The 23323-nt window shown below is 41.1% G+C and overlaps 1 protein-coding gene across 2 annotated transcripts in view; it reads left to right on the top strand.

Annotated features, from left to right (window-relative positions):
* Positions 1-23323, top strand: part of asap2a (ArfGAP with SH3 domain, ankyrin repeat and PH domain 2a) — a 59411-nt gene that overhangs the window by 12614 nt on the left and 23474 nt on the right. For both annotated transcript variants that reach the window (XM_040137037.1, XM_040137036.1), the window contains exons 2-5: positions 7814-7886; positions 15768-15913; positions 17025-17099; positions 23000-23049. In XM_040137037.1, the coding sequence (XP_039992971.1) occupies positions 7814-7886; positions 15768-15913; positions 17025-17099; positions 23000-23049 (344 nt within the window). The remainder of the gene's footprint in view (positions 1-7813; positions 7887-15767; positions 15914-17024; positions 17100-22999; positions 23050-23323) is intronic.

Raw genomic sequence — 23323 nt, 5'->3', positions numbered from 1 at the left:
AAGCGTAGGAGGGCAACCACCTTAACAGTTCCAAAAGAGGACTATGCCTTTAAGACTAGACTACGCTTGAAAGGAAATCGTTTCCCATGTTGGAAAGGTGTTCCAAGACGGGTTTCCAGTTGCTGGTCGACGATCCCACAAACACGTTGCCGGAAGCATACTGACGCCTTTACAGCCAAATCAATGTAGAAAGAAACTGACCTCATAACTCCTCATCATATCATGATATACTGCCGGTGGTCAGACCTGTTATTCGCTGTTGATCGGATGCACAGCTCATCTGTAATAATTTGGAGTGATGGTCAGTGTCAGAGGGACCGTTACTGTGAATGTGCCACTGCCAGTGGCAGTTTCTGATCTGAAAATTGATTAAAGAGGAAAATTGATTATGTCTGTCTCACTGAGAGATCCAGTTTCTCATTTAGCTGTCTCTCCAAACAGTGCGGGCTGACCACACCACAGTGGTGAAGTAATTATAATTTACATGATGTAAAGTCTTTCCCATGGTTTTTACATCTAAACCAGGGCTGTTTGTTTATGAACTGTATGAGTGCTTAGAAGTTTACAAGAGCTAGCCCCTTTAACATCCTCTTAGAAGTTTTAGTAGTTTTCTCTGAGGAGTAAAGTTTGTTTGTTTTCAACGTGTAACATCTGGTACCTCAATGAAACATGGATTACAACCCACCACTGCCATCACAGATACTGTACCCGCACATGCACCAAATAAATTGGATAATTACATCCCAGACTGCTGCCTTCTTATTGCCTGATTTCCACCGCATGTGGCAGACTGTTTCCTCGCATGACTGTCACAGCAGGATGGCTTATAGGGTTAGGCAGGGTTAGTAGACAAGTTTTAAAGAGACACCAGACAGAACCCAGATGTGTGTGCGTGCGTGTGTGTGTGTGTGTGTGTGTGTTGTATGGCAATGGGGCCTCCCTCGAAAAGCGGGAAAGCATCATGCTAAGTAGACATGCAGTCATCAGCAGATAGCTCGTCAGCAGGGACAATGGGGCTTGGTCTCTATCTTGTCTGTCAGTCACTCCAGCACGCAATCATCCAGGAATGTCTTTCTTCTTCAGACAGCAGAGAAAGAGGTTGTTAGCTGGACTCACTTTTGTTGTAGTCAGTGGCGTCTTGCTCTCCTCCCTGTCCCACTGTCTTTATGTGAGCTCTTTTTGTCTTCACACTAGCTCAAATATTAGTCTCAGGACTTGGCAGTGCTAAAGAACCGGCCCATTGTCAATTAAGTATGAAAAAGATTTTGATTTTTGGCTATCGCTTAATCATTTTTAAGGACAAATAACACAGTTTTTTTTTCTGCTTTCTGCTCTTCTTTACCTTATAGTAAGGAATCTTGGAACTTGCGAATAGCATTTTTCACTATTTTCTGACGTTTTATAAACCAAATGATTAAAGTATTTAGCAGATTAATTGATGATTAAAATCATTCTTAGTGGCAGCCTTAAGTCACACGGTTAGGTCTACCTGTTCGGTGGCCTTGTTTTCAACAGGTAACAGAGATGTGCTACTGTATGTTCAGTCATTATTGTTAGGCCCAGTGTATCACAATCCAAAAATAGTTCTCTCTTCTTTTTTTTAGAAAGGCAGTCCAAAACTAATTTCCCCTACCTTGTTTGGTATCCAGAATTAGCTTTGCATTCTTCTTGGGTTGTAGCCGTATGAAGGGACTTCAGTGTTTGACTCAGAAAGTGGACAGTTGCTGCGTTATGAAATGTCCATGTGAACCACCTCCTGCTAATTTCCCCTCCTCCTTTTTGGTTTTGAAGACTTTGGCAAATGCTGGGCCCGGCACGTTGGACTTATTAGTTCTGGTTAGGGTCCTTGTGGCTGAACTTTGTGGTTACCCAGCTGAGCTTTGCCTCATGACAGCAGTCAAAAATGCTAGTTTATACAGAAATTAGTTTCCTGTTTTACGCCCCCCCACAAAGTTAGTTGTAGTGGCTGCCAGGCCAACAGGAAGTGGCTGTGAAGACAGAGAGGGAAATCTCTTCAGGATTGACTCAATTTTTACATTTCTTTATTCCTTTTTTTTTTTGGTTCACATTTTATTAATCTCTTGTCCTCTCACATTAGTTGTATATTCTCATTCAGAAGGACCAAACTGACCCGCTTGCCTCTGAACTTAAATTCATCCTGTAGTCTATCTGAACATCCTCAACATTAGTTAGGCTTAAAGTATCTTCTTTCCCTCTCTGTCTGTCTCTGCACTGTGCTCACAAATATCAGTAACCTGATATCAGTAAGTGCTTGACACACGTTACTCTACAATTCCACACCGCAAGCGCATGGATCACCGTGGCAACGACCTCCATGACCCAGCAGTGTTGTGATAGTCTCTGCAGACTGGCTGCGGCAGATGGTGCCCGGCTGTAATCACAATGATGATGATGATGAAGGCGATGATGATGTCATGCATTAAGAGGAGGATTAATTCAATTCAGTTTGGGTTTTTCCTCCTGCTCAGGCCCACTACGGTCAGCAGGAGAGGGAGAAAAGAGCCACTGTGATTAGTTTACTGTGAGCTGCTATCAGGAGAAGAAAATTGCTGACATCGCAGTAAAATCATATGAAGTGTGCTTGTGAAGCAGCTCCAGGCTCACAGAGGCTGGGTCTATTGTGTGAGGATTCAGTTCTAATCCTGCGTTGTAGAAACTCTCTACTGGAATTCCCCTCTCGCTGTGAATAGTTTTTTGGGTTAAAAGTGTCTAATTTTAGAGCGCCCTGTGCTACAAAACAAGAGGGCTCGCACAAAAGGTGGCCTGGTGCTCAGTGAAGAGTCACTTTGTTCAACCCTGGAGAGCACATCAGAGTGGAAATGTGTGAAAGTGATTGAAGAGTCCTGTGTGTGTGTGTGTGTGTGTGTGTGTGTGTGTGTGTGTGTGTGTGTGTGTGTGTGTGTGTGTGTGTACATGGGAGATTGATTTAGGGCTACGTGTGTGTTGTGTTCCGCTGGTTTATTGCCCCGCCTGGCTGCCCCCCCGTCTTGTCTTCCCCCTTTCCCCGTCAGACCACTCTCTGCAGGTTGAAAGGGTCTGCTGGAGCGTGATAGTGCCTGATTGTTTGCGTGTGTGCGCGTGTGTGTGTGTGTGTGTGTGTGTGTGTTTGTGTGACAGCGAGGGAGACTTTGGGTCGGCGGGAGCTGTGATGTCCATGTCTATGTCAGCTTATTAATTACAACAAACTGAAGTACAGAAATGCAAAAGATATGTTATAAACAATGTCGCCATTGTGTACTTTGTCCACCAGAGAGTAGTGACAAGTTTATTTTCCAACTGTAAAATGTCCTGTCCACTACATATCATATTCGCAAAAAAATCTAAGGGAACCTTATCAGAAATGTTTCTGTCACGGGTTGTGTAAAGAAAATTGACATTAGCTGAAATATCATTATTGCTTTTTTGAAACTTTCAAAAACCAGTTTCGGTATCAACCTCAACAATCCTGTGTTCGTCGGGCTTTGAAAGCCACCACTAATTAAACAAAAATACAGCAAAATACGTGATACCTTTTTATTTATCTGGTGCTATAATTTTGTAGATGCAGATATTATGACATGCTGCTTCATATTAGCGTATTTCAACGCGTTCATACCCGGGAGCTTCCCAGTATAAATTTATTCATTCCGATTTTCTAAAAATGTTTGGGAAAATAGAGCTGGTGCTGATTATGATATTATGCGGTAAACTTAAAACCAAGCCTATCTGGATATAGCTAGTTGAAGAAGTGTCACAGTGCATGCAGCTGGGGCTGAACACAGAGCTTCTAATATCAAAGCTGTTACTTAATACTTGAGCAGAACACATAGCTGCCACCTGCATTCACGCAGCATATGCACTAAAAGCTTTAGTCGCAAAGTTAACAAACTGGTATAAGTCTCTTGTCCATTTGGCTTGTCTTCCTCCACAGGAACATTGCTGCTACTGCCAGGGAACACAGCTGAGTCGTTCAGAGCGCTACTTTTTCTATTTGCCTCCTCTTTTGTCATATTATCGTCATTTTGTGCACATAGTGATAAAGTTAATAAACTCAGCAGTGATACTTTGGTTAACTACAAGAATATGTGCCTTGTGTTTAAACAATATTTAAGCGAAGACGGCCATCAACAGAAAGGCCACATTATAGTACAGTTGACTTATTATGTCAAATATGTGTGATTTTGCTTTGAGAATTATGAATTAAACACCACACACTCTCTGGTGTCTAATTGATTATTTGCATCAGTCAGCTGTTAAACACTTTTACATGCTTTCTTGATGTCTGTAGCTCACCCATGTTTGACCTCACATCATCTGTACCCAAACATATTCACACCATCAAATGATTAATAAATAAATAGCAGTTTCGAGTACGTTTTATGGGCTTGTTTTGAAATTCCTTCCTGTAGTCTTCAGTCAGTAATCTTCATAGAAATCCAGAGAATTACATATTTATACAGGGTCAAACTGTAAAGTTTCAAAACAAATGTCTGGACTTTTTGAACAATTTAATGTTTGGGTGTTTGCTTTAGTTGAAATGATTCATTGGTTGATTGAGAATAAAACTGATTAACAATTTTGAGAATCAATTAAACATTTAAGTCATGTTTTCTAGCAAAAAATATATTGGTTGTAGTATTTTAGTATTTAGGATTTTCTGCTTTTCTGTTTCATGTTATTTTAACCCGAATATCTTTGGGGTTTGGACAGTTGGGTGGACAAAATAAGACATTTAAGGACACCACCTTGGGCTCTGGAAATTATGATGGGCTTCACTACTTCCTGAGATTTTCCAGAGCAAGCGATTAATGGATTAATCGAGAAAATTATCGGCAGATTAATCGGTCATTCCAAAAATCATTAGCTGGCCTAGCCCAACCCTAGTCTCTACAATCATATAATGCAAATCTCTTGTTGAACAGGAAATCAATGCGGCTCTCCTGTCAAGCCTTCCTCACCCTCTCAGAAACTCAGATGCCAGAAGAAATGCTTTCAGTGCCCTCAAGTCTTTTGCTCTCAGTACTTAGAGTAGATTTGATGTAGAGAGCAAAGGTGATATCGGCTTTGCTAAGAAAACACTCTCAGTGGTCGTCTCCAATGACCTTTTAAAAGTCTTTGAGCGGTTGGATCTGGTTGGCGGTGCAGACAGAGATATATGATTGTTGCTTTGTAGAACAGCTGTGTTTTTCTCAGTCTCTCTCTCTGCCTTTGTTTGGAGGATACCTGTTTAACAGTATGCATACATGCGTGGCTGTATGTGGTCTGAGCTACAGTCGGAGAGTCTGCCTGAGCCAGACAGAGCCAATGAGATATTGGCATATGTAGCAGATGAGTAATTTAACAGGAGTTGAAGGAACTAAAACCACAACACTGAAGGCTCTAATTTTAATCAGAGGGACAAGTAGCTTCTGGTCGGCTTCTTTTAATTTGAATGTTTTCGGACGTCAATTTGTTGTCAGGCATTATTAGTGCGGACAGTACCTGAGCTATATAAGCTATATAAGGTGAATATGGCCTCATACACAATATGAAAAAGGTTGACAGTGGATACGATGCTGCTATGTTGCCTGCCACTGGCTGTCTCTCAGAGGTCTACCTTTAGGTCAGGCCTGGGTGATTACCTGGGTGTTAGTGTGACTGCAAGTTACTTTGCTTTTATTTTTCAGTCGAACAACAGATTTTGTTGTCATTTTAAATATCCTTGTTAGAGGCAGTATTGTGTTACAGGCAGTTACTCTCGGCAAAATTACTTTGCACTGCTGAATTCAGGTCTGTTGTAGTCCATACGAGTGAGACAGTGGCCACACCTTCATTTAGGGGAGTTTCTGGATTAAAATGTATGGACGATCCATCTCACAGCTCTCTATGATAGACATTCATTGAACTGCTGTTAAAGGTATAAATAGATGAATGTGGTGTTAGTATGATCAGGTCCTTTGTTCCATAGGCTTATTTATAATTTAGATTTTTTTTCTTTTTTTTTCTCCACCATTATCTTTCCTCTTCACTGTGTCCGCCCAGTCAATGTAACTGTATGCCCCAACAGGCTGACTGGGTCCCTCCTTTACAATTCGTAGGTGGCCTCTATGAACCACCACTGATAGAAGAGTGAAAGAGCACATTGTGATTGTTCTTGTTTTCCCTCTGAGCTCTGTGTTCTTTTTTTATTCTGCCTCTCCCTCTACCAGTAACACTTAATTCATCTGTCATTTTCCCTTCAAAGTCACTTCTGTGTTCTCTCTCTCGTTTCGTGTGTGTGTGTGTGTGTGTGTGTGTGTGTGTGTGTGTGTGTGTGTGTGTGTGTGTGTGTGTGTGTGTGTGTGTGTGTGTGTGTGTGTGTGTGTGTGTGTTTGAATGTCTGTGAAATACGACCGTGAGTGGTTCTTCCATTTTTGCAGAAGCAAAACCGCTCATAGCTTGGATATTAATACAGCACCGATTTATGGATTTTGTAAATTTTGTCATCACATCTAGTGCTGTTGGAGAGAGACAGACAGAGTTAGAGAGACAGAGTATGTGTGCGCGTGTGTGTTTGTGTGTGTTTGTGTTTGTGTGTGTGTGTGTGTGTGTGTGTACAGTATTGGTGTGTATATTGCAGCTGAATGGGAGCCATTGTGTGTTTTTTGTTTTCAGAGGGTCAAGGGGATCTGATATATGTCAGTCAGATTAGGAGCGACGCAGGGAAAAGTTGAGCCAACTTTGGCCCGATTGGCTAGACTTACTTAATAAAGTCCCTAAAAACTTATTTCCCAAAATCCCCCTCATCCCAAGAGACTCCTTCACTCATCACTGATACAGTGGTGCATTGTCTGCGCTGGACTTTCAGTGTTTGTTCTGGTTACTGTGTGAGTCTGAGACGAATGCAAGAGTGTGTGTGTAATGCTATTCATAGGTTTGTGTGTGCGTTTGCAAGTGTATATACAACTCAGGAAAATTGTCCTTCATGTAAGGGACCTCAGAATCTCACTGCTCTTGTCCTACAATCTATTATACTGATAAACACACACACGTGTGTGTCTGTGCACACACAAAGCACTAACACAGTAACTGACGAGGGAGCTCTGGTCTATTCTTAGCTTTGTCTTGAATAATGCATTACTTGCAGTCAGAGGGGAGATCGCATAGAGAAACGCACACAAACTGTACTCTCCACATGCAGGCACGTATTCAGGGTGTGGACAAAATAACAGGAGCACCAAACAATATAATTTAATTCAGAAACAACACAAACCTCAAATATTATGTTTCGCTGACAGGGTATGGACAGTTTACAAAGACACCATGAGAAACTGCAGGCTGTTGTATCAGAATGCATGATATTGTCAGGTGCTTTGTGCACTCCTGTTGTACACCTTGTTTATAAGGTATATTGACAATACAAATATAGTTTCATTGATAACATGTCGCCTTTCTCCAAAGGCTTTTTATTTTTGTTAACTTGATATTTAATGGGAGGCTGTTCCACAGTACAATGACAGTATAAAACAATTAACTTCTGGCTGCATTATCTACTTGAGGCACATACCATGAAAACACACTTGCCCTGGTGTTATAGCCATGATGAATATGGACCATCACTGTCTGTGACCACAAGTATTCAGGAGCATGGCCACTGATTATATTGTACATCATGATGCAGCTTCTATTCTTTTACCCTGAGCTGTGCAGGCAGCAGTCCTACACTTCTAAATTCATTACTAACATTAAGATATATCTACAATATGCCAACAGTAATTTGACAGACTGGTACTGGAATGATTTCCTCTTTTATCCACCTCTTCATCTCACTGTCTCCCTCTTCTTGTCTGTCCAGGCTCTGGATGTGGACCGCAGTGTTCTGTACAAGATGAAAAAGTCTGTGAAAGCCATCTACACGTCTGGTCTGGGTGAGTTCTCCTGTCTGTCCCGTCAGGATTTTCATTTCCTTATCGTAACATTCTCGCTTTAGTCGGAAACCTTTGAAGATGTTTTCAAGCTCAATTTTATGACAAACAGCTAGTCCATTTGGCGTTTAAATGATCAGCCAGTTACTCAATTATTACATATCTTATATCAATTATTTCAATAATGTATTTCTCTCTTCTATATTAAAAATTGAAGAATCTGGGGTTTTGTGGCTGCTGGACAACTAGGCAAGCCATTTCAAGACATCCCTTTGAGCTGTGGTAACTCTGCTGAATCTTTGTGTTTTATTCTCTTTACATTTTTTACACAGGATTAGTAGTTTAATCCCCAATTAATGCACAATAAATTGAAATTGAAAATCATTATTAATTGCATCCCTAATGCTTTATTCCACTTGCTTTGAGACAGGGGTAGGGAGGTTAGTTTTTTGCCGCCCTGTGTGTGTTATTACCATGCTCATTGTGGCTGGCTGTGCCAGTGTTGGGTGTTTCCAAGTGTCTTTTGTTTGGCCTGTCTGACAGAACCCCGCTGAGAGAGAGAGAAAGGGAAAGAGAGAGAGAGAGAGAGAGAGAGAGACCTCCCAACAATGTGCTGAGCATGTCTTTTTCAGAACAGTGTGAGCTCTGTTCAGAACAGAGGGACAGCTGTCTGATCCAAACTCCCAGAGGAACAGCTGGGGGGGTTGTGTGTTGTTGTGTGTGGGCTCTGAGGCATGGATACTACCTCATGTTCTCACTTCTCCTCACTGTTAAACATGCATTTATACACATGCTGTACATAGTGCCTCTTTGTGGCCAGACTGCCAGGACACAATAGTCTGATATTCTTTATATGCAGGTGTACATGTTAAAGATTAACCTGTTCTGTTTTCTCACGTTGTTCAGCTGCCAAAATGAAAGACCCCATTGTTGATAAATTGCTGTCATGTGAATCTGTGTGCTTAGTGCAGCAGGTTACACATGTTTGAGAATAAGGGGATGTTTCAGCAAGCTGAAATTTGTTTTCATTATGAATAAGATCATCTGCTGTAGGAAAAACTAGGAGGAAGAAAAAAAACAACGTTTTTGCCTTGAAGCTTGAAGCTTGTCCAGATTTCTGTCAGTGTTGACAATATAAACACTGTTTGGTCTGTGGAAATGCCACTTGGAATGCTGTTATTTACAAGTCTACCAAGACAAACTCGCTTTAACCTAGGTCACCTTTAGTTATTAACAGTTATTATGGAAAAGCTTTCCAGTCTGTGATCTGTTTTGTATACAAACTAGATGACTCCGTGAAGCCTTCAGCTGTGACCTTGTATCTCCAGAGCAAGAGACAGAAACTTGTCCTTGAATGGAAAAAGTAATGATGATGGTATATGTTATAAATATAGAATAGAGTCTGCTGTTTTTACCCCATTTACTACAAATACTGTGTAGTTAAATTAAAGTTAATGAATGTTTTTATGTTAATTATTGATCAAATAACTATGTGTAATGTGATAGGGGTGGCTCTTACTGACGAACCCACAGAGAATTATTACCTGACTATTCAATTCTCCTCAGCCCTACAAAGCGTTTCAGCGTCTTTAAGCATATTGTTTTGGTTTTATGTCCCTCAACGTTACTGTTATTTCACTCTCAGTGCTCTCACAGAGTTGTTTTTGGCTGCAGCAGGCAGCTGTTTTCAGCATTGTGTGCTACCTGTGCAGCACCAAATGGTACACGGACAAAGTTTGCAACTATATTGGAGCATTTGGCAGCTAAAGAGCCAGATATTTCCCTCAGGAGGTGGTGGAGACCAGAACAGGGCTACAGGGGGAGTGTATATTGGACTTAGATTTGTCAGGTAACCTGAAACAGGTTTGCGAAATGTAGAAATAGGCACCTGCTTGCTTACATGTTTACCATAACACCTCCAGAAGCTACCCCCAAAGTGGTTTAAAAACAAAAAAAATCGAATGATGTAGCTATTTTTCCAGTCATTTCAGACATACTCTGGTTCCCGTTCATCTCTGTATGATTAGAATATCAATGACACTCTTTAAAGTAGCTTGAGTTGTGTAAACCATTATGTAGTGTGTTGCTACTTGGGTGAATGTGAGATTATCATCACAAGTGAATGCAGTTTAGCATTTTCAAATCAATCAGCAGTTAAACAACATATAAAATGTATATATTGCATTTGAAAATTGTTTTGTAAAAAAAAAAAAGGGTACTGTCCATTATTTGTAGTTAAAGAGCTAAATCTTGCAAACACACTGTTATGATTCTTTAAGCAAATATGAACTCCAATATATACACTGCTATGTGATTAAATCAGCACTAAACACTTTTGTATGGGCGTAAATACTCCTAAAGAAAGAATGTAATCAATGACATTTTCCCCAGATCTGGAAAATAGTTAATACATGCAGGTAAGATTAAATACTCTGAGGAGCATAATTACAAACAAATTCAACACAACAAAAGCAGTAATCAAAAAATCTAAATACAGCTAAATTGGACTGCAAAAAAAGTAAATAACAACATGCTCTAACTGTAGATGCTGACACGCATGGAAGCAGCTGTGCTACAGTATCTACTGTATGTTTAGAGAAATAGAGAGAGTGATTCTGGGATAAAGCCTGAATAATGAGGCAAACAACAGGGAGCTTCAACGCTGACTCAATACACTCCTGGTGTCACTGACTGTCATGCTCCAAACCCTGCAAGGATATTTCGGCTATGACACTAGGAAACGTAATGATGAGGAGGAAGATTAGGAGGAGAGGATAGAAAGGGTGAAGGGAGATGTTGAGGCTTGGTTATAATGGTGAGGAAAAATAAACAAGTTTACCATGTTAGGGAGAACCCGAGAGGCTGAGCAAGCAGTTCAAGCTTGTACTTCTTTATATACAGTCTATGGCTGTACCACAGAGGAAGAGAAAGATGGGGAAGTGAGAGAGAAAGAGGGAAGAAAGGGAGATACAGGGAAAGCTTACAGACCAGTAAGAGAGCCCTGTGTTGCTGCAGGGACCTGTCAGGCTTTCAGCTAGTGGGTTTTGATGAATAAACCAGCAGCAGCATCTCAAACCTCCTGAAGGAGCTGATCGGGCAGAGCTGCGAGGAAAGGGTCTGCCAAAGCCGCTCAACAGATAACAACTCGAGATGGACGAGTGAACGCCATGTTCAGCTAATGCACCTCCGGATGGGCAGGATAGCTGGATGGAGTTGCGGAATAATAGAGCACTCAGCCCATATTGCTTCAGGAAAACACTGAATGCGATGGCGTCTGGACTGGCCATGTCCCCCGGGTCGCTGCTGCACACACACATACACACGCAAACGTTTCTCTCTTGGCTGCCAGGTAACCATGATAATGAGAGTCCCGCAAGCGCTAATGTAATTAAACTGGATGGATGTCTGAGGAAAAAAAACCTGAGGAGACAATGAAATAAAGGAGGAAGAAGAAAGAAAGTGTAATGAAAGACACCGCTGCTTCTATTCATACAAGTTAGAAATTTAAAGGAATGTTTGACATTTTGGAAAACATGCTTATTTGCTCACTTTCAGAGAGTCAGAGAGAAGACTGATATCACTCATGCCTCTGTGGTACATATGAAGCTACCGCCCAGACACAATTAGCGTAGCTTAGCATAAACACCTGAAACAGGGGGACACAGCAATTCAGGCTCAAGGTACAAAAAAAATCTGCCAACCAACATCTCTAAACCTTTCCAATTAACATGTTATAACTATTTGCTTTAATGTGTATAAAAAGTGTAAAGGCAAAAAGTTGGGGGTTGTGTGCCGGTCTGTTTCTTGGCCGGAGCAGTGACTGAGCTTTAGCGGTGCTTGTAGATGTATTTTTAAGCTTTGGAAAGAGCCATACTGGCTGTTTTCCCCTCTTTCTAATCTTTATGCTAATGTAAGATAACTGGCTTCCGCTCCATATTTAAGGATATGGCATTGGTATCAGTCTTCTCATCTAATGTAACTCTTGGCAAACACGCCCTTCTCTGTGTGCCAGTGGACATATTTTACACTGGACATAGAGTCCAGTGTTGTTTTCATAGAGTCCAAAGAGACACATGGAATTGATCTGAGGACGACCAGGCCTGATGGAGCCGTGTGTTAGGGTTTTTTTTTTGGTTTTTTTACTTGTGTGTGTGTTTGAGAGAGAAGATACAGTAAAGAATGTTGTTCACAACTGGATATTAGCAGGCCATTTGTGTTGGTTGTAAAAGTGTGTGTTTGTGTGTGTGTGTTCAACAGCGTTATGCCTCTGTCCTCCAGTAAACACAAGGTCATCGATTCCGCAGGTCGGGCAACAGGAATCCTTTTCTCTTTCTCTCTCTCACTGTCGCAAACGCAGATAAATGCCACTGCTTATGAAGCTTAATTTGCATTGTATTTTGCTATTTATAGATGTGGAAAAAGCCTATCTACAATATGAACTGAAGTAAGCAATTGTAGCCCCAAGTCGTTATAACAGATAATTGCAGATGATGGTGCATTTAGAGACACTTGGTTCAAAGGGTCTGAAACATGCTACAGTTTTAGGGAGGAAAGGAAAAATATATATAGCCTGTCAAAATTGTTGTTTTTAATACCTGAAGTAAGAAATTAAGGAATAGATGTAAGTTAATTGAGAAGTGTTAACAGCTTTAATTTTGATTTAAAAATTGCCAGGATCTAAATGAAAACAGCCAACGTGCCTGTATATTTATCTCACATAATAATACTGCACACTTTATGCTTATATGCAGTAGGTCTGATAGTCTTTCTTTAATCATCTCAGTTTCTTTTGAAGGTACATGGTTATTTTGTGGTTTTTGTGGTCAGTTTATCTGCCTTTCATACCTCAGTGTAATAATTGCTTGATTTTTCTCTGTTGTGAGCTGATATCTGCTTATGATGGCTGGATGTCTACAGTGTTGCACTTTTATTTAAGCACCAAATACTTGGAAAGCTCTCAGATTCTAATGAAACTCTTGTTATTTTCTTTGAGGCAAAGCACACTGAGAAAATAAACCAAATCAAAACACTGACAGCACATGTACCATTTGTAAAATGAGTATTATGTTACAGGTGCCTAAATATAGTTTTTTAGGGGTCATGAGATGATTAACTGAGGGAGGAAAACAATTACAACACATTTTTGCTACACAGAGTTATGCTTATTTGTAAGACTTTCCTCTAATCTTAGCTTTTTTTTGTATTGTACTTGTGACAAGGGCTCGTAAGTGGAAATTGCTTTGCTTTAAGGGGTCACAAGCTAAAAAGGTGTTTCAGTGGTCACTTCAGAATCAAAATGATACCACAGAGGACGTTCAGTGTTAATAAAAGGCATGTGGCATTGAAAAGGTTTTGAACCATGCAAAGCCCATGTTTCTTTAAGAAAGTTCCTGAACATCAGCTTAATGTATATATTGGAAACATTTAGGCAACGTCTGCAGGCTTTGTTTAAAGTGTAAACTATAGAAAAGACGCCCGCTGTCCTTGTGTCTCACTTTTGGTTCCTTTCCCTGCCACGTTACTTACAAACCGGCTTGGCGTGTCATGCAGCCCTTTGAGCTTCAAAGCTGATCTGTACTGTAGGCTGCATGTGTGATGTGTTCAGGTCATGTTACGACAAATACGCATGTGCTCAGTAAGCAGCCCGGGGGGGGGGGGTTGTTCTGTTTGTCAGTGCTGAATAGCAGAGCTCAGAGCTCTCATGTGCCACTTCAAAAACAACAGCAGGCCACCGCCCTGTTGGCTCTGAGCCTGGCAGAACCACAACCAAACAGCTGGAGCTGATGTGTAAACAGTAGACTGCGGGTGTGTGGTGCAGGTCGCTGTCTGACACATGACGATGATTGAAGCTTATTATGTCTCTTATGATGCATCTCGCTGCTTTGAACCAGAAACAGTTTGAATAGAGTTGCATCTAGGGACTATTTGATTATTTTTCCATATTAATTGGGTAATTGTTGGGTCAGTGAAATGCCAGAAAGTAGTGAAATATGCCCGCCATATTTTTCCAGTCCCCCAGTTAAGAAGAGCGAGAAAAGAAGATTCAAAGGAGATTTAATTGACGTTTCAGAAGCTTGAATTAAATTATTTATATACTCATTGTTTCAACTCTGTTTTTAATGTTGTACATAATGAGGACGGGGTGTGTTTTGTGTTTGTCTTAATTTTTTTTAAATGTATTTTTGAATTTTAGTAACTCAATAATTTATCAAAGAAAATTTTAAAGTATTTGCTGCCTCAAGCTTCTCAAATGTGATAGTTTGGTGCTTTTTCTCTGTTGCCCAATGTTGCCCAAGGTTTTGCCTTGTTTATGTGTTTTGAATAGAATTTACTAAAGCATTAATCAATTTATCAACAAGGCCTTGGGTTTAAAAGAAGTCATATACTTCTCTTTTGTCCAGTTGTGGTGAGAAACAAAAAAAAAAATATCTTAGGTGCTTAATACCAGAAGCTGTTCAACCCTCTCATTTTGCCTCTTGTGCACCAAGTTTCAAAGGAGCCTTATCCTCCGGCTCACCCATTGCATCAGTTGATATTTCAAAGCTTAAATTAGATTTGTCTGATGTGATCAGGTCTGCAGGTAGTGACTCAGAGGCTTTCAGCTTTCCCCTTTTAATAACATGATGGATATCTCTGTGGCTGAGACATGAGCTTATCCAGCTTCATTTATAAACCTGCCACATCTGTGAACCAGCGTCTGGCTGCTTTTTATCAATCTGTGTGTGTGTGTGTGTGTGTGTGTGTGTGTGTGTGTGTGTGTGTGTGTGTGTGTGTGTGTGTGTGTGTGTGTGTGTGTGTGTGTGTGTGTGTGTGGCAAATAAAAGGGCTGACTCATGATGTGGCAGCAGGTGTCTTTGAGTGTACACCCTCACATTTTTAAACATCCCTCCTCTCTTTTCCTTGTTTTGGTCCCTCCCTCATGCCCCATACCATTCGACAAATTCCCCCTCTGTTGCTGTCATGTCTCTCGGTGAGTGTCGTCATAGCAACAGTCCCCTGTGCTCCATCCCTCGCTCCACCACTGTCCCAATGGCTTTAGCTGTTATCAGCTGCCTAGTCTGGCGTGAAGTGTATTAAGTGGAATCATCTAGGCCTAACCTCGTGGTAGATTAGGCCGACTTTAGACACGCTGGGAGACTTTGGTCATGGTTAATTTATAGATTTCCCCCCAGCTGGTGGCCAGAATGGGGGTATGTTTAGTTTAGGGGCCAACTCAGTGTATTTTTCTCTTTTTATTCCTGTTCATCTTTCACTTAATGTTTCCTTTGCTGTCTCTCCTTTTCTCTTGCCGCCTTTCATTTCTCTCTGCCTCCCTGTGGGTTTTGTTATGATCTCTCTCAGTACAGTTATTATTAAAATGATCAAAATATTCCTTTACCTATATTCTGTTATTCTTTTAAAAGTTGTATAAGCCTTCTGTGGCTTTGGAAGGACCTCTGTAGCCTGCTCCTCATCTCTGCTTGATACTAGAGGCTTGAGGTACGTTAGCTGCTATTGTCACGACTCAGCTCAGCAGGGGATGGACTGATGATCACATCAAAAAAAAGGAAAATCCTCTGAGTTTTAACAATTAGGGAAAGTAGAGAAACAGTCCAATCAGCTGTGGACAGTGCTTACCACCTCCACTACCTAGTTTCCCGGGGAAAACCCTGAACTATAATGGATGGATTGATCAGCCGGAAAAGTGCATCTTTGTTCACTTGAGGCTACCATTTATTATTAATACACAATGATCAATTCTTGACTTGTAATGATCACAGAATCAGAGACCCTGGTTTGATTCCCATTTGCTATCTTTCAAAGCTGACCTGTGTTTGTGTGTGTGTGTGTGTGTGTGTGTGTGTGTGTGTGTGTGTGTGTGCGCGCGTGTCTTGTGTTTTCCAGCCCACGTGGAGAATGAGGAGCAGTACACTCAGGCCCTGGAGAAGTTCGGAGAAAACTGCGTGTACAGAGATGATCCTGATCTGGGGTCAGCCTTCCTCAAGTTCTCTGTCTTTACCAAGGAACTCACTGCGCTTTTCAAAAACTTGGTGAGTCTACGCTGTATTTACGTGTGTGTGTGTGTGTGTGTGTGTGTGTGTGTGTGTGTGTGTGTGTGTGTGTGTGTGTGTGTGTGTGTGTGTGTGTGTGTGTGTGTGTGTGTGTGTGTGTGTGTGTGTGTGTGTGTGTGTGTCAGAAGAGTGGATGGAGTTGGGAGAAGTAAAATCTTCTGGGACAAAGATTTCCATCTCGTCCCTGACAGTCTCAATTCCATTGAGTCACTGTGTGTGTTCTCTTACATGCACACTGAGATGTACCGAGCCCAGCTGGAACTTAAAGCCCTCAGGGGGTAGCTCTAGTTTTCCATTGAAACGGCCAAAGAGTCGCACAGCGAATATCTGCTGGATCTAACTCAGCCTGATCCCGCTCGTTTAAAGCCAGGTTTTGCATCGAGGCCAAAGCGTTACTAGAAAAATTTGGCACCGTCATGTGAGGTCTGTTATTCCCCATGGACACTGTATCAACTCACTCTGAGCCTTTGTATTAGTGTTATCTCAACACCTAATATTAAAGAAATACGAGCTGCCGCCTGACCTGGATGTGAAGATGTAATCTCTCAAAACTTAAGCAAAGCTTTAACATTTGCGGCTTTACACACAGAGGCAGGTCTCAAGAGTAACTTGCAAAGGGAACTTGCTTGTCTCATAATAGATCGTTTTATATTTTTGTCCTTAATGATATGAAAATTAAATTTCTCAGTGATTAAAAGGTTTTGCAAAGTGCTGAGGGTGCAAACATTTAAAGTACAAGAGAGACTTAGCAAAGTATAAGAAACTCATTATCCCCCATTGCTTTAGTGATGGGTATTTCCTGACGTCATTTCATTATTTGTACCTCATTTATTTCATTCAGCCTCGTATCATCATCATTTACTGTAGATAAAAGAGCAGAAGACTCTCTCTCGCTCTCTCTCTCTCACACACACACACACACACACACACACACACACACACACACACACACACACACACACACACACACACAAAACAGTGAAATGATTACATCTCAGCGACGTTGCCCCGGACTTTCAGTCTCCTGCAGGTTTACATCCTCGTGCCATCTTTCAACTCTTATCTATCTCTCTCTTCACTTTTTCTCCAGTTCCAAAACATGAACAACATCATCACCTTTCCTCTGGACAGCCTGCTGAAAGGAGACCTGAAGGGAGTCAAAGGGGTAAGAAAACAAAACAGCATGGTCTTGTGTTACTCTGCAACTGGACAGGAAGTGTTTTAAGAATGCATGAATAGAGTCCAGCCTTGTGCTGAGCCATCAGTGGCCTTAAAGAAATACAGCAAGAGAGAGAGTGGACCATATGTTTATTTAGCTGATGCAAGCACTGAATCATCCACATGTCACTAGGAAATCATTTATTCCAGTTTTCTACTAATATATCACACTATGTTACATGCAGTAGGAGACGAGTTATCTCGAAAGTGAGAAATGAAAATACGTAACTGGCAAGTAATTTGAAATAATTATCAGCCCTTTTCTGATAATTCATCTATAACCTCTTACTTTGTGAGGCAAGTAAAAAATTTACACAAAATAAACCAGTAGATTGACATTATAGGCTGTTTTTCCTGGCAGAGGTTAAGCATAGTCCCAAACAAATGTAAATATCAATCGAACCATGTTTTTCTAGGCTGTGTTTAACCTTTACTAGGAAACCAGCAGTACCTAGATGTCATGCTGCATGGTTAAGAGAGTGGTTAGAAGCAACTGCCTGACAATCATTGCCATCCTTGAAGCACTGTGGTCTTCCTTACGAGGTCAATAACAAGCTGCTATGATCTACCTGAGGCCACTTTCCCCCGTTTCCATAAGAATTGAAAGCTGCGTTGAGTAGTAATAAAACCTCAAAGTTGAACTGTCACTGACCAGTGAGGGTTTGAGTATTAGTATGATCCTTGCAATTACTCAGCATGTTGAAAATTATGCTTGTTGTCAGATTGGAGGTTATCATCGCTCAACGTGATGTTTCCTTAAGTTTTACCATGAAGTCGACAATCGCTCAACTTGATGTACGCTAAAGGGTTAGCACAGAACCTGCGATCGGTCAGAGGAATGTATTAGAAAGTGTTAGCGTGGGCGCTTAATCACTCAGCATAACATACTGTATTTTTTTCAAGGAGCGTCAGGTTGAACAATTACAAAAAGTACAACTTTTTGAGCCCAGAGGTAAACTTAAAAAAAAACGAGAGTTAAAAAAAATGATTATTTGAAGTTGAAAAACAGGGTAGTTCCCAAGAACATGTTGTATTTCTTTGACCTATATTCAAAATCAGGACATTGATTGACGTAATCTGATACTAGTGCTGACACAATACAGAGTTTTGGTACTGATTCAAAACCAAAATTTCAACTTACTTTGACAAATATAAACATATTTTTCTAAAAACATCTCTTATTTTAACAAAGGACACTAAAGTCTCTAATATTTAATGTTGTCTAAACACAAACAGGCATACAGGATCTTAAAGCCTAGTAAAACAGTCTGGCTAAATTGGCTAAATTTGATCTGATCTGACTAAGGAAACAAGATAATTTGACCAGATGTTCGATGCCAACTATAGGAACTTGATTCTTATTGATTATCAGTGCTGAGGACACATTTTGGGCGGTATAAGAAATTACTGAGGTCCGAGCCATAGACCTACTGTATATACTGATGCAACACATTAGTTAGTCAGCCAGTCGGTCATGTGTGTCGACCAACTGGACTAAACCCAGGCAGACACTCGTCAACAGCCTCTCCAGCTCTCTAATACGATCAGGACACGTTACTGTCTGTGGCGGTCTGTGACCTTTCACTCTCGCAGCACATGATTGGCTGCGGTTTTCACAGAGGCATGATGCGATTAAGACGGCTCTCTAATGAGGTTGGTTGCCATAGAAACGCCAGTTGTCCCCATGACCCCTGGCCACTTGGCTGTCTCTTGACCTCTGAACTGTTTGTCCTCTTTTGTCCTTTCTCTTCTGCTGCTCTTTGGTTCGTCTCTCAAGTGCAACGTTTCCTTTTCAGCCTCTGTCAACTTTTCTCTGCCATGATTTCCTTTTCTTTATCTTCTTGTCATTATCTTGACTCCACTACTATCTCTCACCCACTTTCCTTTCCCCTGTCTGCCTCGCTTTGTACCCATCATCCACTCCCTCCCTCTGCAGTCCGACTTTGGCAACCAGTCACATCTTTAATACTTACCCAACTTATTCCTCGTTAGCCCTCGGATGATTCTCATTACCCCAAATGACACGGGACTAATGAGCTGCTGGTTATTTTATACCTCAGGGCACACACACATTTGCCCACTCTTAAATGTCACCACTATTGTAATGTCAGTAAACCTCACAAATTAGGCTCTCAGAGTCAGGAAAAGTAAGGTAACAACGAAAGTAGAGAATGAGTCATCCAGAAATGAAGTGATGGATTATTTCTTGTTTTAGTTAGCAGCTACAACCTCCCTCCCAACCTGTTGCTCACCTCCGCAGCCTAAGGCCTTTCCCTCGTCCCTCCCTCGCCCTTCTTCATCTTCCTCCCCCTCTGTCATTATCCTGCTCCTTCACTCCTGTCCTCTCTCAGGGGAATTACCTGTTAAGAGAGGGGGAAGCAGGAAGATGTCCAGACCTGCATGACAGACTGTTTAGACTGCAGGGAGAGGAGGAAGGAGACTATGATGAAGTAATGGTTTAATATGGATGTCATAAAAGAATAAGAGAGATATCAAAGAAGTTCTATGGAGATCAAAGAAGTCTATGGAGAGAAATTAGTCTCAGTACTGGTGACAAACGCACAAATAATAATAAGTGCAATAAATGCGTGTGATGATTTGTGAGTAATTTATGGTGTTCAAAGATACTTTTTCCAATCCACCACCCAATTTGAACAACTGTAAGATTCATTAAGCTAATAACATTTGCTTTTGAAAAGATTCCTGTAAATATGGATGTCTGAAATGTATAAAAACATTGTCCTTTTGTATTCATACAAGTCAGAACAGGGCACAGCCTCTCCATGCAAGACGGGATAAAAACAGTACAGTCAGCGAATTTAAAGTTGCCACATGACACCGCATTATTCCATTTAAAAATACTTGATTAGATATTGTCTGATCAAAGGATGATGAGCTATTGTATGTTTTGGAAAAAAAACCCGCCTTTCCCGCTTTGAAATTCCACATGAATGTGCTGAAAAGCTGGTTGTCCCAGTTTTCCTCCAGCACGTAAACACCTGAAATTGTGGATCAGAGGCTGTAAAAGAAAATTCCAGGTTTCTCTCCATAGAAGGCTGTAGCAGGGATACTGAGCATACAGTGGGCAAGTTACAGCTAAATACTTTCAGGGATGTGAAAAACAGCCAGGGGAATAGGAATATCTAATTGAGGAAGTATTTATGACATATTCCTAAATATTTTGTTCCTAATTTTCATTTAATGTGGAACAAAAAGTGCAATCTGGTGGCTATTCTGCCAGTGCTGTCTTTGGCAATGAGTGCGATGAGCTAACCCCGAGGGAGGCAGCCACTAATGGCTCTGTGATTAGAGGGCTACTACCTAACAACCTGTCAGCACTGTTACTCAGCTAAAAACCCACCATTTTCCACCTCATCTACCTCTATGGCCATCTCACCACAAAGCGTGATTGGGATTTCATGTGTAAAAAGAAAATGACCGTGTCATTTTAAGGTTGCCATCAGTTCTCACCTTTTAATTGCCATACTTACTGTGGTGTTGATGAAGTGAAGGACTCCTGAAAGCAGGTAAAGCGTTTGGGGAAATGACTCTAAATTACCTTTGTTTGACAGAAACACTTAACTGAAATTGTCTTTGTTCAGGAATACAGCTCAGTCACTGCAGTGCTAGCAAAAAATGGCTGGGGTGGGGTCCCTGGAAGACCCCGAAGTATTATTACTGAAGATAAACACACTCACACACACTGGCAGTCAGTGGAAAATGGAAAGTGCTGAGTCCACGAGACCGTTCTGCTAACAGTGGACTTTCAGAGTGGACGCCAGCATGATGTCATGCCTGCAGCGTACCCTCTCATCCTCTGCTTATTGACCAGTCTGTTTTTCTAACCCGCTGTGAGTCATATCAGCTTATCACTATTCAGTCACAGTGTCTGGATAGTTGCCGTAGAATCTACTTTGTTTGTGTAAGTAAGGAGTGTGAGGATGGGGGCGCTGTGCTCTAATGCCTTTGGACTGAGCAACGTGAGTTCAGCTGTGTCCTGACTCATTGTGGTTCAGTGGGTTGTGAACTCCCAAAACCACTCACGCATGCTCGCTGTTTGAGATCTTAGATAAGAGCAGGTCCCTGATTTGACCTTGGCAAAAAAAATGCAAATTGTATCTGTATGATTAGATACCCCTGGAGTACTTGTAATCCGAAGTAAACTTTTTCCAGGTTGCACATTTAGTAGAGCAGTGGGAAAAGGTGTGAGGAATGTGTGGTAGTAGTTAGTAGGAGGTGAAAAGTTTGCGAATGGAGGCCATTGTCAGGGACATGACATTCCTCCTCCATCCTTTAGATTCAGCCAGACAGGGCGCTAAGAGCTCTCTTCTTGCTCTGGGAGTGTTTTGCCCCGTGCTTTGGCCTATTATGCGCTGCCCGTCCCTGCCCAGTGATGTCTCTGTCTGGTATTTTTAGCCATTGTTACGATTTTTCTGCTCTCTCTGGCTCTGACATTTCCTTCCGTTCACCCTCTCTCTTCTCTCTTGCTCTCTTTTGACCTGCAGTTCATTCTTTCAGCAGCTTCCTCCTTTGCTTTGGCTTTTTTCTTCACAGGTTTTCAGCTTTTTTTCTTCTTTTTTTTTTTGTATTTTTCTGGTCTTTTATGCTCTTTCCTCTGCTGGTTTCTGCCCCTGAACTGCTTTAGTGAATGGCTGAGTGCTTCTTGACTAGGCCCAGTGAAACCAGGCTGTGATCCTGTAGGTTGACAGGTTGAGGCAGCCACTCCTCTTGAAGTGGAGGTCAACAGCCGAATCACAGTCTTCTCTGCAGCTCTAACAATGGCAATACAGACATACGCTGCCTATCCAGCTGAACAGAAATATGTGTGCTTTTCACATTTATTGGACAGAAATGTACAGTGATCTCATTTCACTGCCATGTTTCAGCAGGCGCTCACTGTGGTTTTTGGGATTTAATTACAAAGGGAGTAGTTAAGTAGGGTTAGACAAAACCTAATTTTCTTGATTTATTTGTTTTTTTTGTTGCATGCTGTTGAGCAGATTTTTCCGGCACCCTGGCTCCGGTAGTAGGCAACAGTTAATGTTGTTGAATTGGGTTTTTTAGGGAGTGACACGGCTAACTGCAACCAGTAATGTATGCTTTTGTTTGTCGTAATTGCTGTTTAATCAGAACCGCAGCAGTTAGGAATGCTGTTTAATCAAGCGTTTTTCTCAAAGAGCTGTTGAAAGCAAATCCATGACAATGAGAAATTAGCATTGCTTGTTGTCTGCATGAGCATAGGAATCGTGTTGCAAATGCCCAAAACAATCGCACTATGCTCCTGCTTTCCCACAAATCCCTCCTCGTAACCTCACCCGGTTCCTTACTGAGACAGCTGTGTGCTTCTCTGCAACTGTGAGGAGGATGATTCATCGTACTGATTCACATTGTGAATGAACACACACCTGCAAACACACACACTTTGACATGATCTCTTGAACCCAGCGTTGTTTAGTGTTTAACCACAGCTTTTCTGTTTTCTTTTAACGTGGTGTATTTGATTGTGTTAATGTTGACTCGAGCTTTTGATCGTATCCCATGGTCTTTCTCAGCGGATGGAGTTTGCCCAGTTGCCATGGAATTGTAGATGTTCAAATTTCAGTTTTTGTCTTTGTCTTGAAAGTTGAAATTGAAAATTCATTCTTGATCTTGCAAACAGTAGTTGACAAAACAATATTACCGCAAGATCCTTTAAGTAGCTATTCTATAGCTTTCTGTCATATCAAAAATTGCCGTTGAGTAATTTTCTTTTGATAAAGTAATAGATTAATTAACTAATCACTTCAGCACTATATTCCTTACTCTTTTTTTACACCTAAACTTTCTTCTTTTTGTTGTGTTTCACAGGATATAAAAAAGCCTTTTGACAAAGCCTGGAAGGACTACGAAACAAAAGTGTAAGAAACTAAACATACTGTATCTGATCAGCAGTAATGTCAATGTACAACTAGACATTTGATGGTGTTAGTTAATTGGTTAAAATTGTGGTCACATTACATGGTCACATTCATCATCCGTTGTAATTTCAACTTCAAACAGACAAGCAGTCAAGAGAGTTCAAACTAGTCTTATTCTGTCAAACTAACCCATATCTGTGAGGCATTGTTAAATTGTTAAATTGAAATGTACAGTTTGTGTCATGTCTCTGTCTGACTTGTCTTGACTAACCAC

This window comes from Xiphias gladius, chromosome 10 (assembly GCF_016859285.1).
Source record: "Xiphias gladius isolate SHS-SW01 ecotype Sanya breed wild chromosome 10, ASM1685928v1, whole genome shotgun sequence".
Lineage (NCBI taxonomy): Eukaryota > Metazoa > Chordata > Actinopteri > Istiophoriformes > Xiphiidae > Xiphias > Xiphias gladius.
Note: the sequence above shows the minus strand (reverse complement) of the source record. Positions and strands in the feature narration are given on the sequence as shown.